The 13,355-nt window shown below is 44.1% G+C and overlaps 1 protein-coding gene across 4 annotated transcripts in view; it reads left to right on the top strand.

Moving 5' to 3' along the window:
- The first annotated feature begins 4,558 nt into the window (after window positions 1–4,558).
- MTR (5-methyltetrahydrofolate-homocysteine methyltransferase) overlaps window positions 4,559–13,355 on the top strand; it is an 89,476-nt gene continuing 80,679 nt past the window's right edge. For 2 of the 4 annotated variants that reach the window (XR_012077299.1, XM_072971043.1), the window contains exons 1-4: window positions 4,559–4,853; window positions 6,580–6,794; window positions 10,523–10,612; window positions 12,571–12,640. Coding sequence is in view for 3 of the 4 variants with exons in the window: in XM_072971043.1 (XP_072827144.1) it covers window positions 4,820–4,853; window positions 6,580–6,794; window positions 10,523–10,612; window positions 12,571–12,640 (409 nt within the window). In the remaining variant the exon portion in view is untranslated. Of the gene's footprint in view, window positions 4,854–5,317; window positions 5,369–6,579; window positions 6,795–10,522; window positions 10,613–12,570; window positions 12,641–13,355 lie in introns of those variants that run through there. The other 2 variants (XM_072971044.1, XM_072971045.1) reach the window with 2 other exon arrangements.

Here is a 13,355-nt window from a genome sequence, read left to right on the forward strand (position 1 = left end):
TGTGAAGAGCAATAGCAACATGGCTGTCTGTCACCAGAGAAAGACTAGCTGGCCACCCAGGAATGGCTGAATGACTTTGAAGAGCAGTGTTGTCCAACCACAACAGCCTGAGGTATGGAACCCCATTATAGATACAAGGCGGCGTGCCTTTATCTCAGGAACAAGTTAAAGATCCCGGGAGGCAGGTGAACATTCCTGAGTTCCCTTGTCTCTGCCTCCATTCCAAAGCAAACTCAGCCCCATCCCCCGAATTTGCTGACGGGCACAGGGTATCTTTACTGAGATTAAAACCTTTAATCAGATTACAGCCAGCTTGACCTGGGGATTGTTTTGCTTTATTTAATGTTACCCTCATGAGATTTATTTTATCATTGGCGAATAAGGGAATCATATTTCCAATTTTGGAGAATGATTACAGCTTTCAAATTGCATCCTGGTTAAAACAAAAAACTCTTTCTGCCATTAAAGAGTCTGCTATGACAGCTAGCAGTATTCATTTGACAATGTCTGAAAGATGGTGAATGCAATGTCTCCAGTAATTATTCTTGCAAACATTAATTATTCGCTTGCCATCATGTATTAAATGTTACTGTAGATATAGCTAAGACCAAGCCAGAGAAAGTCTGTATTAAAATAACACTTTCTTAAACTGAACGGCAGACCTAAGTAAGCAAGGCAAACGAGTACAGTGTAGCAGGCAAGGTATCTGACCTACCAGAGCTCCGGAAAGTCCTGTACCAACTCTCTGGGGGTGATGTTTGGTGACCTTCCTTTAAACACTGAAGTTTTATCTGTCCCCCAAAGCCCAGAAGGAATGTCTCCCACTGAAAATGTAGCATACTTAAAATTCCAGGGTTTCGAGAATGCAGATGGCATTTGTTTAGCTCAAAGGATGTGGCAACATTTTATAAACTCATTCTGTAAATTAGGGCCAGGGAATCCGAGTAACAACTGAAAGTATAAGCAATCTGGTGGGTCCAATTTTCTGGGGAGAGGGCTCTTTCATCAGCTGCTCCAAGGGATAAACGAGACAGTGAGAAACGGGAGGAATGCTGAAACCAGTTTTTCCAGGTTGGGACCTGCTGCACCACCTGTTAGAAGTGTAACCTTGGGCAACTTGTTTACTTTCTCTCCCCCCACCCTCCTTTTCCTGTCGGTTAGTTAAGCGAAGCAGCGGGGGTGGAGAAGGAACAGAGCGATCTGTAACTGGCCGTGATCAGTTAATTGTAAACCCCACTGCACTCTTGCCCTCTGACCAGCAACCTCCCTTTACTTTGGTTTTCCTATCAGTAAACAAGGATGACAACAGAAAGAGCTTATAGAGAGCCTTCTCCACGGCACTCATCTTGCTTTACAATGGATTCAATTACCATTTGCTGTACCCTCTAGGCTGCAGGACCTGGGTCTGTTTTATCTCAATGTTTTAGCTTCAATGCCTGGCCCATAACGGTGTCAATAAATAATTGTTAAATAAATAAACACCAAACACCCCCAACAATTCATAGGATTTCAACAACTGAACTTTAAAAGCCAGTATACCAAGAACTCTTGTCTTTTAATGATTTTGGTTATGTCCCCCAAACTACAGAAATTCTAGGTTTCAACTTGATTATCTTAATCGCACTACACCTTCCAGGCCGAGTCAGAAAACGCTGGCTAGTTCATGTAATTCTGTCAAATCACCTCTATGCTGAAATGTTAAAGGAAAACAAAAGCAAAGTACTAAGTTGGTTTAGGCTGATGAACTTCAGTTAGTTTAGATTGCACTGAACTTTCACCAGTTTCCTTCTGCGGTTATGAGAAAAGAATTTGCTGTTAATGCATTCTTTTTAATTTAAAAATAATTTCTGATTTCCCTCCATGTTTAGGAGATAAAGCTCCAGGATTCAAAAATAGAACTTTAAAAACTGTCAGGTCCCTTTTCCCTCCTTTTATTTCATTTATAAAAGTAAGACAGGTTAGCAGTCAGCAAGTTTAGCTCTCAGTTTGAAAGAGCCCTTTTGCCCCTTTCCTGTTTGCCCAATTCTGTCCCCCTCTAACCTTAAAAGAACCTAACTGTAGGAATGAGATCACTAAGCAGTTGAAATGAACTCCTGACTTATGCTCTCCTGAACGCACACCAGGCCTCGCCTAACGATACTTTTTCTAGATAAAAAGAAGAATGAAAAATTGAGCAGTTAAAGACTGACTAACTCTCCACAACCCCCTTAGCAATCCTGAAGGCAGGTCACCTGGGCTAGATAACCTCTGAAAAGAGAGTCAGCCGGTCTGCATGCAGTGGAGATGGTGAAGGACCCAACCTCCTGCCTTAATGATTCACTGACATCCTTCCTCCCATCTCTTCCTTAAAAAACTATCATGGCTAAGCAGACTCTTCAGAGATGGTCTCAGGACATGAGCCACTGTTTCCCCAGATGGCTGGCTTTTCTGATTAAAGCACCTTTCCTTTCTACTGACACTTGATTATTGGCTTTTGAGTGGCAAGCACCTGAACCTGAGTCTGGTAACAAGCTCACCCACCCTCTTAAGCTGATTAAGTACCACATTCCTATCTATCAAACAAAACATCAAGTTGCTCTTAGGCAAGATGGAAAAAAAAAATAAAGAAAGAAAGAAAGGAACCCAAATCCAAAACAAAACCAAAAAACCCCCCACAATAAAACCAAAAAACCACAAAACAATAACAGCAACAAAAACAACTCCAGAAACCAAAAAGGCCAAACCAAAGCAGGAAAAAAAAAAAAAAGAAAGAAAGAAAAACCCCAAAACCCAATAAAACAACACCCTCTGCACACTGGATTTCCTGAGTGAGTTTTTAAATAATCCTTACAATTACGTACAGGGGGAATCCTTCCTGTCTCTCCCAGCTCCTGATGTTCGCCAGCAGGCCTTGGTATTCCTTGGTTTGCAGATGCAGCACACTAATCTCCACCATTGCTAGCACATGGCTTGTGTGCCTCTCCTTTATCTTACAAGGTCTCATACTGAACCAAGGGTCCACTCTACTTCTATATGACTTCACCTTAACTAATCACACCAACAACAACCCTATTTCCAAGTAAGTTCACATTCTGAAGTACTGGAGTTTAGGATTGACTTCACTACACCTTTTTCGGGGGAACACAATTCAACCCACGACAGTATTCTTAGAACTTTGAGTTATGTGAGTTTTTGTACTAGAATTCACTGCCCCTTAGGTAGGATGTATTCCTTTAACCTTGTTACCCTTTACTGACTAAGAAAAAAACTGGATTTGTTCACTTTTAGCTGAGAAAGTAAACGTCTGATGACTTGCTAAAAACAGAGACTGATAAACAACACCTAGATTTTCTACTAGGCTAGAGAATAGTAAACGACTAGTGCCTGAAAGATTATTTTTCAAGAGATGCATCAACAAACTCTGAGACACAGATGAAAATTTAAAAACTAGCCCTTACAAACTTAACAAGATCTTCTGCTATTCAGGGGTCTCTCCTCTCCCTCACACTCTTGTTTCATTCTCTCCCCACTCACTCCATTTTTCCCCCTCCAGGTATGGCCATCTTTGGTAAGGATGCTATGTACATTATTATCATTTTGCAGATTTTAAAAACTGATGTATAATCACTAAGTACAGTCAAAGGAGAACAGCAAGCAAATTTGTATTTTTTTAAGTTAGTAGGTGTCATAATTTTGTCTCTATTTTATGTTTTCCAGATTCACTTGCTTTCCTCCTATTATGCTCAGCCTTACAGCACTGTCCTTTATTCTCAAATTCTCTCGGTTGCTGTGTCTCCCGACTGGAATGGCCTTACCTGGCACACACTTCTTCAGAATCCAGCTTTTTCTTTGAAACTTTCCCCCAAAACCTTGGAGTTCTGAGTACTTTTAGCACATTGTATGTGATTTTTATGCTCTGTTCTATTATTAGTCTTAACCAGACTGTGAGTTCTTCCTCTTAAGAAGACAGCGGTGAGGGCGTTACGCAGCTTGCCTCTGCATTCCAGGTGTGCAGCCCAAAGCCTGGCACCTAGTTCCCGCTCCATAGATGCTTACTGTTCAGAAGTGACAATTAACATGCACAGATGTGCTTCAGTTTTCACAGCGCGTTCGCACGACCTCATTTAATCCCTGCAACCTCATGTAATAGTAATGGTCGCCACCCTATCGTTTCTCGTTTGCAAAGTGTGAAGCAGAGACTGAGAGGTTAAGTACCTTGCCCAGCGCCAGTCAACAATAAAACGTGACTAGTACCTGGTCTTCCACTCCGAGGACCGGGCTCTCGACACTACCTAAGACGCTGAGGCCAGCGCCAGCTTCGCACCACGACTCCCCCGGGAGAGCCCCTGCGGGCGGCCTCACTGACGCCGCCCGGAGATGCGCGGACCCTGCGCGCCACCTGCGCTCCTGGACCACGTCTCCCAGCGCGCCCTGGGGCCAGGCCTCCGGTGATTGGTGATTGGTTGCGACGGCTCAGCCAATACGGCCGCGACGAGCCCTTGCAGACCAATCCCAGGCCTGGGGGCGGGCCCTCCGGCTCAGAGGCTGGATTGAGTGCCGAGACGCCCGGAGTCCGAGCCTCCTCGAGCCTGAGGGGACGGTGAAGCCTGGCCGCGCGTCTCGGCCGCCACGTCGTCCTCCTCTTCAGGCCCGGCCCGCGCCCCGCGAGAAGGAAGCGGGCGCCAGAGCACTGTCGCGGCGCGGGGCCCGCGTGTCCTCGCCGCGCCCGGGCCGTGAGGGCGGCGGCCTTCGGGGAGCGGCTCCGGGCCGTCGCGTGTGGAGAGCGCGTCTTCCCCGCCGCGGCCCCGTCCGGCCCGGCCCGAGGAGGAGGCTCCGCAGCATGTCCCCCGCGCTCCAGGAGCGGGCGCCGTCCGGTAACGCCGCGCCTGTTCCCCACCTCGGGGGTGGTTCTTGGGGCGGGCGGCTCCTCGCGGCTGGCGGAGGAGCCCCGAGGGCCCGCGTTCTCGCCGCGTCCTTGCTCCCCCGCCCTCGCCCCTTCCTCCCCCGGCGGCCCCCGCCCCCCGCGGCCCCGCGACGCCTTGTGGACCTCGGAGTAGCTTCACTTAGCATTTGACACCGCACATTCCCGAAGGGCCCTGTGGAAGCTCCGCGTGATTGAACGCTCCTGTTCAATATATACTTACTGAGCATCTAAGCCAGAGGAAGTTCAGGTGCTGAGAGACAGGGAAACGCAGAGAAGACTGCTTGAAGCCGCACTGAACTGTTTTGCACTTCGGGGTGCGAGCCGTAGTTCTGCAAACCCCAGCGTGCGGAACAGCACGATGTTAACGCAGAGTGGCGGGTGCTCCGTAGGCGGGGATGAGGAGTAACGGGGAGACAGACGCTGCCTATCAGGGAGAACAAGGAATCGTAATACTGCGGTTTTCAGGTCAGGCAACGGGGACGGGTGATGCCGTTCACAGAAATAGGGCTATCAGGTAGAAAATGTGGCAAGTTTGGTTTTGGATATTAGAGAGAGGGGCGGGTGGGTTTCTAGGGGATGATAGCAGGTGGGCAGTTTGAAATCTGGGTCTAAGAGTAGAGCCGAGGGTTTCTGATAATTAGAAGGTCATTGGTGACTTTAGGAAATAATTTCAGTAGAGGCAGAGGCAGGAGCCCCATGGAGAAGACAGGTTGAGGTATAACTGCTGGAGGTGGGAGGGGTTGGGGGGAGGTGATCCTGTGCTCTTCCTTAGGTCTGAGGGTGGGGAAGCAGTGCGCTGAGCTGCAAGAGGATTTTGAGGTGGAGGGGGATTAATTTAAGGAGCTCCCCAAAGAAGACTTTGTTGTACAGGATTAGGTGAAATCACCTGTGAGTGAAAAGGATGAGGCGGATTTGGTGCTAAAAGAAAGCAGAGGTTTGGGACAGCAGATATGGAAAGGAGCCAAGGAAAAGGTGAACCAAAGAGGCTCCGATCAATCTTAGGAATTTTCAGTGACGCCAGTCAGCAGATTTGTGGCTTTCCAGTAGTTCTTGGACAGCAGAAAATAGGATTGGAATGAGTAGTCAGGGCTGGGAATTAGAAGTCAAGAACATGGGGAGAATTGAGACACTCGGGTGTTAGCTGGTCATTGTTTCAGAGGTGCAGAGGCGAGAAAGACCCTGTGGGCAGGCTGTTAACTAGTTGTGGCAGTAGGTGGGAGAGATTGTTAGAGCTAACAGTTCAAGTGGCAGTTTGGCACGACTGATTGTTTTCCATTATCTGTCACTTATTGCTGTTGAGGGAGCTCAGGCACACAACCACCAGAGGGACACCTGAAGACTTTCTCCCGCAGCTGGCCTGGCCTTGTGGCATTTGGCTGTTTGCTGCCTGTTTTGCTCATCTCTGAAACAGGAGTTAGTATAACCTGCTTTAACCTTGGTTTGGTGCTTTACCAGTAATTCTGTGCTATGTGTAATCTTCTATTTCATTAAGCATTGTTCTAACTTAATGGAAACATTTTGGGACAGCATTTTGGAAATGCTGCAGTTATGGATACATATTTTATGAGCCCCATTTACTCCCTGTCATGAATTATTATAATTTAGTTTAAGCTCCTTCTCCACATGTTTTTCTCCTTTCATTTTTTAAAGTCAGATTTTCACTTTCTTTATTAAAGCAGGTATGGAGAAAACTCTGCAGGACGAGATTGAAGCCATTCTGCGGGAGAGAATTATGGTGCTTGATGGAGGAATGGGGACCATGATCCAGCGACACAAGCTGAGTGAGGAAGACTTCCGGGGACAAGAATTTAAAGATCATGCCAGGCCCCTGAAAGGCAACAATGACATTTTAAGTATAACTCAACCCGATGTCATTTACCAAATCCATAAGGTAAAGCACCCCCAGGTTCTTATATTTTCATTCTATGATTCTGCAGTCCCTTTCATGTCCTGAGGACTGACCACTGTATCAAGTGCTCTGGAGGATACAGAAGAAAGAGGTGATTTGTTCAGAAAGTAGGTGTTGGGCACCAAGTAAAAGTCATGCACTGTATTGAACATTCAGGATAAGGAGATGAGGAAGGTAGGTTTCTGCCTTTGAGGCATTTAAACTGCAGTGAAAAACCATAAAATCCTGGCTAGATCAAGGTTTTCACGTACATTGTCTTATTCAAGTCACCACAACAGCCCTGATGAAATGAAACTCAAAGATAGTTATTATTCTCATTCTGTAGATTTGGAAACGGAGCACACAGAGGTTAAATAACTTGCCTGATGTTACGGAGGTTTACTGACTTGAAATCACATGTTTTTTCGTGCCGTTTTTCTGCCTAGTGAACATAAAGAGATCAGAGGCAAGTAACTGGGTCTTGTTAGACTTTTAAAATTTAAAACGAAATATAGAACTAAATTATTTTGTAGGTTATCATATGAACTTCATAGAATTAATGACTAGAAGAGATAATAAGGTGATTTAATCTGTTTTCCTGGTCTGGATTCAATCTGGAGGACAAAGCATATTTACCAGTTAATTGAGAAAGTTTTTATCTTCTGGAGAAGGGCATTATTTCAGACTTTTTTTTTAAATTGACCTATAATTGACGAGTAGCATTATATTCAGATGTACAGCATGTTTTGATATTTTTATATATTGTGAAATAGTCACCGAGTAAGTGTAGCTAACATCCATTACTATACATAGCTGCAATTTTTTTTTTTTCCTTGTGATGGGGACTTTTAAGATCCACTCCCTTAGCAACTTTCAAATATACAATACAGAGGATTAACTTCAGTCACCATGCTGTCCGTTACATCTTCATGACTTATTTATTTTATAACTGGAAGTTTATACTTTTTGACTCCCTTCAGCCATTTCCCCCACCCTCCCACCTCTGGCAACCTCCAGTCTATCTGTGAGCTCGGTTTATTTGTTTGTTCAGAGTCCACATATAAGTGAGATCATGCATTATTTGTCTTTCTCTGATTTCTTTCACTTAACATAATGCCCTCAAGGGCCATCCATGAATGGCAAGATTTCCTTCTTTTTAAAGTTTTATTATACTCCATTTCATGTACATACAACATTTCCTTTATTCATTCATCCATCAGTGGACACTTAGATTGTCTCCATATGTTGGCAGTTGTAAATAATGCTGAAGTGAACACGGGGGTGCATTTATGTTTTTGAGTTAGCGTTTTTGTTTTCTTTGGGTAATACCCAGAAATTGAATTGCTGGGTCATGTGATAGTGCTATTTTTAATTTTTCGAGGACCCTCTACACTGTTTTCTATAGTTGCTGTACCAATTTACATTCCCACCCACAGTGCCCGGAGTTCCCTTTTCTCCACATCCTCACCAACACTTGTTATTTCTTGTCTTTTGATAATAGCCATTCTGACAGGTGTGAGGTGATACTTCATTGTGGTTTTGGTTTGCATTTCCCTGATAATAAGTAGTGTTGAGCGTCTTTTCATTTACCTGTTGGCCCTCCATATGTCTTCTTTGGAAAAATATCTATTCAGATTTTCTGCCTATTTTTTAATTGAATGGGTTTTTTAGCTCTTGAGTTGTACGAGTTCTTTATTTTGGATATCCTTTGATATGTGATTGGCAAATATCTTCTCCTGTTCAATGTGTTGCCTTTTCATTTTGTTGATGACTTCCTTTGTTGTGCAGGTGCTTTTAGTTTGATGTTTATTTTTGCTTTAGTTGCCTTTCAGATTCTTCCTAAGGGGGAAAAATCACTTAGTTCATTTAGTGATTAAATGATTCATTGAGTGGGAAGGGATCAGTCTGTTGGGTGGTGAAGACTTTGTTCTAGATAAGATGCAGAATGGTTTTCATCTGAGAACCATTCCTTTCCTTTGGTCATAGTGGGAATTGTAGGTTCTGGAAGATTTAAAATCGGTCCTTAAAGAGGTTTGCTTCTGCAGGTTTTTCTGCTAGGCCTGAGAGTATATAGTCAAGTCACATTATAAAATGCCAGTGTATTGTAGATCGGGAGTGCCATTGTTGGTGTGAATTGCTTGGTGTGGTTACAAACATCAGTTTTTAGGATGTAGTTGATGAGATCATATGACGTACCATGCCATGTGGCTTTGTCATTATTCACGTGGACTATCACTAAAGTGTTGGCTTCCTGAGGGCAGGAGTTTATGCCCTTTTTTTTCCTCTTTTTTAACTTTTTTTATTGAGGTATAGTCATTTTACAATGTTGTATCAAATTCCAGTATAGAGTATAATTTTTCAGTTATACATGAACATACATATATTCATTGTCACATCTTTTTTGCTGTGAGCTACCACAAGATCTTGTATATATTTCCCTGTGCTATATAGTATAATCTTGTTTATCTAGTCTGCATTTTGAAATCCCAGTCTTTCCCTTCCCACCGCCCGCCCCCTTAGTTTATGCCCATTTTTCACTACTGAATCCTTACCACCTAGAGCAGTATCTCTCATGTAGTAGTCAGTAAATACATTTTGAGAGAATGAATATTTGTCGTATATATTAGGCAGGCATCTAGGTAGAACAACAAGTTTCCCAGGAGAAGTAATAAAGCAAAAATGGCCATAAATACAATAAAGTACACCTGGCTATCCTGTTCACGGGGGAAGTGTTGACTAGCTGGAGTTCTCTGAATGCAGAGACCATGTCGTGTTACAAAGAAGAGAAGACTGGGTTATTGTCACACTTAGTTATTTCTAGTGGAGTTACTGACCATAGAGCTAATTCCCTGGTGTTTAATTTTAATGGAATGCCCAAGTTCCACTGGTAGTGTAAGTACCTGACCGAGCATTTTTGATTGTTATGTGATTGCCTGACGGTAAGTTTTTGATTGTGGAGACATCCACTTCAAAGGCATCATCTCAGTAAACACAGTGCCAACTGTGTGGCACAGCTGCTGTGTAAGCCGCCAGACAAGGAACAGGCCTCCCCGGCCCGTGAGTTGCCCCTTGGTTTGCGTTTCCCAGCTCTTCTGCCGACAGTCTCCATCCAACTCACTACTGGAAAATCGAGAATCGAGAACACTCACCAGATTGAGGTTGAGATGGTGTCCAAAGAGTGAAACAAGGAAGAAAGGTTTCAAGCGAAGAGAACAGGAGGGCACCAAGGTCCTCCAGGTTTAGGAGGGGTGCAGAGCTGGTTTGGAGGCACCCGGGTGTGGGTCTGAAAAGTGTGGTCAGAGTCGAGATCTCAGAGAGTGCCGTTCTCAGTGTGATTCTGATTGTGCTGACACCGGGAGATGGCGGAAGAACAAAGGGACGTTTGTATGGGGCCATCGTGTGCCAGGCACCTGGTGTTACCTGTGTCATCGTGTGGCCACCCTGTGAGGTCGGGCTATACTTTCAGATGAGGAAGCCGAAACTGAGAGAGTTTAAGGCACTTAGTTCAGTTCGCACTGTGTGAACTTTGTCTGAATTCAATTCCGTGTTTGTTTATTTATACCACATGCCTTTCCGTGCTATCCCTCTATCTGTTCGTATCTCTAGCCTCTGTCTAGTGCAGCACCTTAGACTTAGTAAGGGTCAAAAGGTGTTTGGTGGTAGCCAAGTTTATTGTTAGGGGACAGGGGTACTAAAACTCGTAGCATTGACATTACTGTCTCTTCTTGAAGGATTACTTGCTGGCGGGAGCAGATATCATTGAAACAAATACTTTTAGCAGCACTAACATTGCCCAAGCTGACTATGGCCTCGAACACTTGGTAAGAACTTCATTTTACCTTGTATCTAAAGTATTCATAAGTTTTTGCCGCACTGGCAGTTGCTAGTGAGAAAACCAGCCAAAGCTGCAGAGTCAAGCTCATGCCTAGTTATCTATTGTCTGTGATAAGACAGCCCATTCATTTTCCAGTTGGCTTCTTTCACGGGCAAGTAATAATCAAATGCAACTGATGTTTATTATAAAAGCATGATTGGCCATGTGCACAGTTTTGTGAAGCCTTTTTAAGTTGGGTGACAGATTTGGTTTCCTTTTTTTAAATTGTGGCAAAATATATGTAACATAAAATTTACCATTTTAACCATTTTTAACTATAATTCATTGGCCTTAAGTACCTTCCCATTGTGTGCTGCCATTCTCACCATCTATCCTTGGAGCTCTTTTCATCTTATAAAACTACCCATTAAACAATAATTCCTAGTCTTTCCCTCCCCCACCCCCTGGGAACCGTGATTCTACTTTTTGTCTTTATGAATTTAACTCCATAGATGGCTCATATAAGTGGACCCATGCAGTATTTGTCCTTTTGTGCCAGGCTTGCATCACTTAGATTGTAGCTTGTGTCAGAATATCCTTCCTTTTAAAGGTTGTATAATACTCCATTGTGTGTATTACCACATTTTGTTTATCCATTCATCCATTGATGGATGTCTGCCTTTTGGCTATTGTGGACAGTGCCACCATGAGCATGGTGTACTGGTAATCTGTACTGCATCCCTGCTTTCATTTCCTGAATATATACCCAGAAGTGGAGTTGCTGAACCATATGGTAAAGCTGTTTAATTTTTTTGAGAAACCACCATATTATTTTCCATAATGGCTGCATCGTTTTATATCCGCACCAGTGGTGTACAAGGGTTCCAGTTTTCCCACATCTTTCCCAGCATTTGTTCTGTTGTTTTTGTGGTTTTTTTCCCCGTAATAGTAGGCATCCCGGTGTGGGGTGAGGGATTTGGTTTCTTTCTCATCAACATGATGCTCCCAGAATCAAATTTTGTAAAATGTTAATGATGGAAATACATGATAGATGGTACAGTCCCCAATTCTGGGTGGGGTTTTTCCAGACACATGCCTGTGTGTTCATGCATGTAGTCCTGAATGCTCTGACACTGATTCCTTTCATGATGTTGGAACTTTGTGAAATCACTTGCTTTTTGGGTTATTGAGGGAAAATGAAATTGAATTGCAGGTACTTCTGTGTTGTTTTAGGGCAGGAGTTGGCAATCTCTTTCTGTAAAGGGCTGGACAGTAAATACATCAAGCTCTGTTGGCTACATAGAGTCTCTTGCAACTGCGCAGCGCTGTCGTCATAGCACGGGAGCAGCCACGGGCAGTGTGCAGATGACTGGGCTTGGGTGTATCTCAGTAAAACTTGTAGGCAATACTTTGTATGTTTGTGCATACTTGCTTTTTATTTTCTAGTGAGAGAGTTCGTGGCACTTTTCCAAATTCTCAAGAGGTTACATAATCTAGAAAAGTTCAGACCCTGATTCCAGCCATTGTGCAGTGTGGGAAGCCGGGGCTGGAGAAGTTGCTGAGGGAATTGCCTGGGCAGGTGGTGACCGAGCCCGGTTTGAGAACCCAGGTCTCCTGTGACTGAAGCCCATGCTTTTTCCCTTACTGTGCTTTTTTCTAATTCTCTGAATATTTAGCTACATCAGCTTATTTTGTCATGCCACATATTCAGAGATTGCCCTTGTTGCCTGCTAGCTCATGATTTTGGGGAAGAACCTAAAAGCAGTTCCCAGAGACTCTTGCTTTTCCTGTTGCCTTCAAGGCTGGCGCAGCTGATAGGCCTTTTCAGCCAAGCTTTCATTCAGACCTCAGGTTAATTCACTACATTTCCTTACTGAATAAAACTGAGTTTTAGAAGGTCACGGATTCATTATTTGTCTTACGGAGGAAAGAAAGGACGAACTAACGTCTGCATTGATGTGTTAGGCCTACCGGATGAACAAGTGCTCTGCAGGAGTGGCCAGGAAAGCAGCCGAGGAGATAACGCTCCAGACAGGTAAGGAGCGTTTTTTCTCCTTCTTTTTTTTTTTTTCAAACAAAGATGCTTCCTTTGCCCTTCTTCTCTTGATGCACTGTCCTCACTGCCCTTTTCCTTTGGTGGAGGTTGGCCTTCGGCCCTCTGCAGACACCACTGGGGGCTTGTTTTAGGTTGCTTCTCTGCAGTGCCGTGACCAGGCATTCAACGTCTCTCTGAGCTGACTGTCTCTGTGGGTCTTGGGCTGAGGGTTCACTCTCTGTTCACTCTGCTGTTAGGGTGCTGTGTTCTTTGTGACCGGGACTGTGGCTCTCAAATGACTTTTCTCCTTTTGGAAGTGCATCATCAGGTTATGGAGGCACAGCTGACTGTTTCGGTTATTTTGGTTATCATAAAGATACTAGATCTTATTCCCTTCAAGCTACCCAGATCCTGTGATAGTGGCTTTTTAGGTAAAGAGAGATCGTCTTTTGAGTGTTTTCTACTTCATGGCACTAATGTCTTTGAAGGCACTGTGTAGCACGCAAAAGAGAGTGCCATTAGATTCAGTCCTCCTGGGATTTGAAAAGGGGCTCCCTGAAATAACTAGCCTCCTGGCTGGCTGCCATAAGAACACTTGAGCACCAGCTGGAGGGAGGCGTTGAGGGAGGGAAAGGAACGCGAGAAATATATGGTGCCCCTTATGATTTGGAAATATGAAATTATTGCGAACAGGAAAGATGTAAAGCAAAATTGT

This window comes from Vicugna pacos, chromosome 11, assembly GCF_048564905.1.
Source record: "Vicugna pacos chromosome 11, VicPac4, whole genome shotgun sequence".
NCBI lineage: Eukaryota > Metazoa > Chordata > Mammalia > Artiodactyla > Camelidae > Vicugna > Vicugna pacos.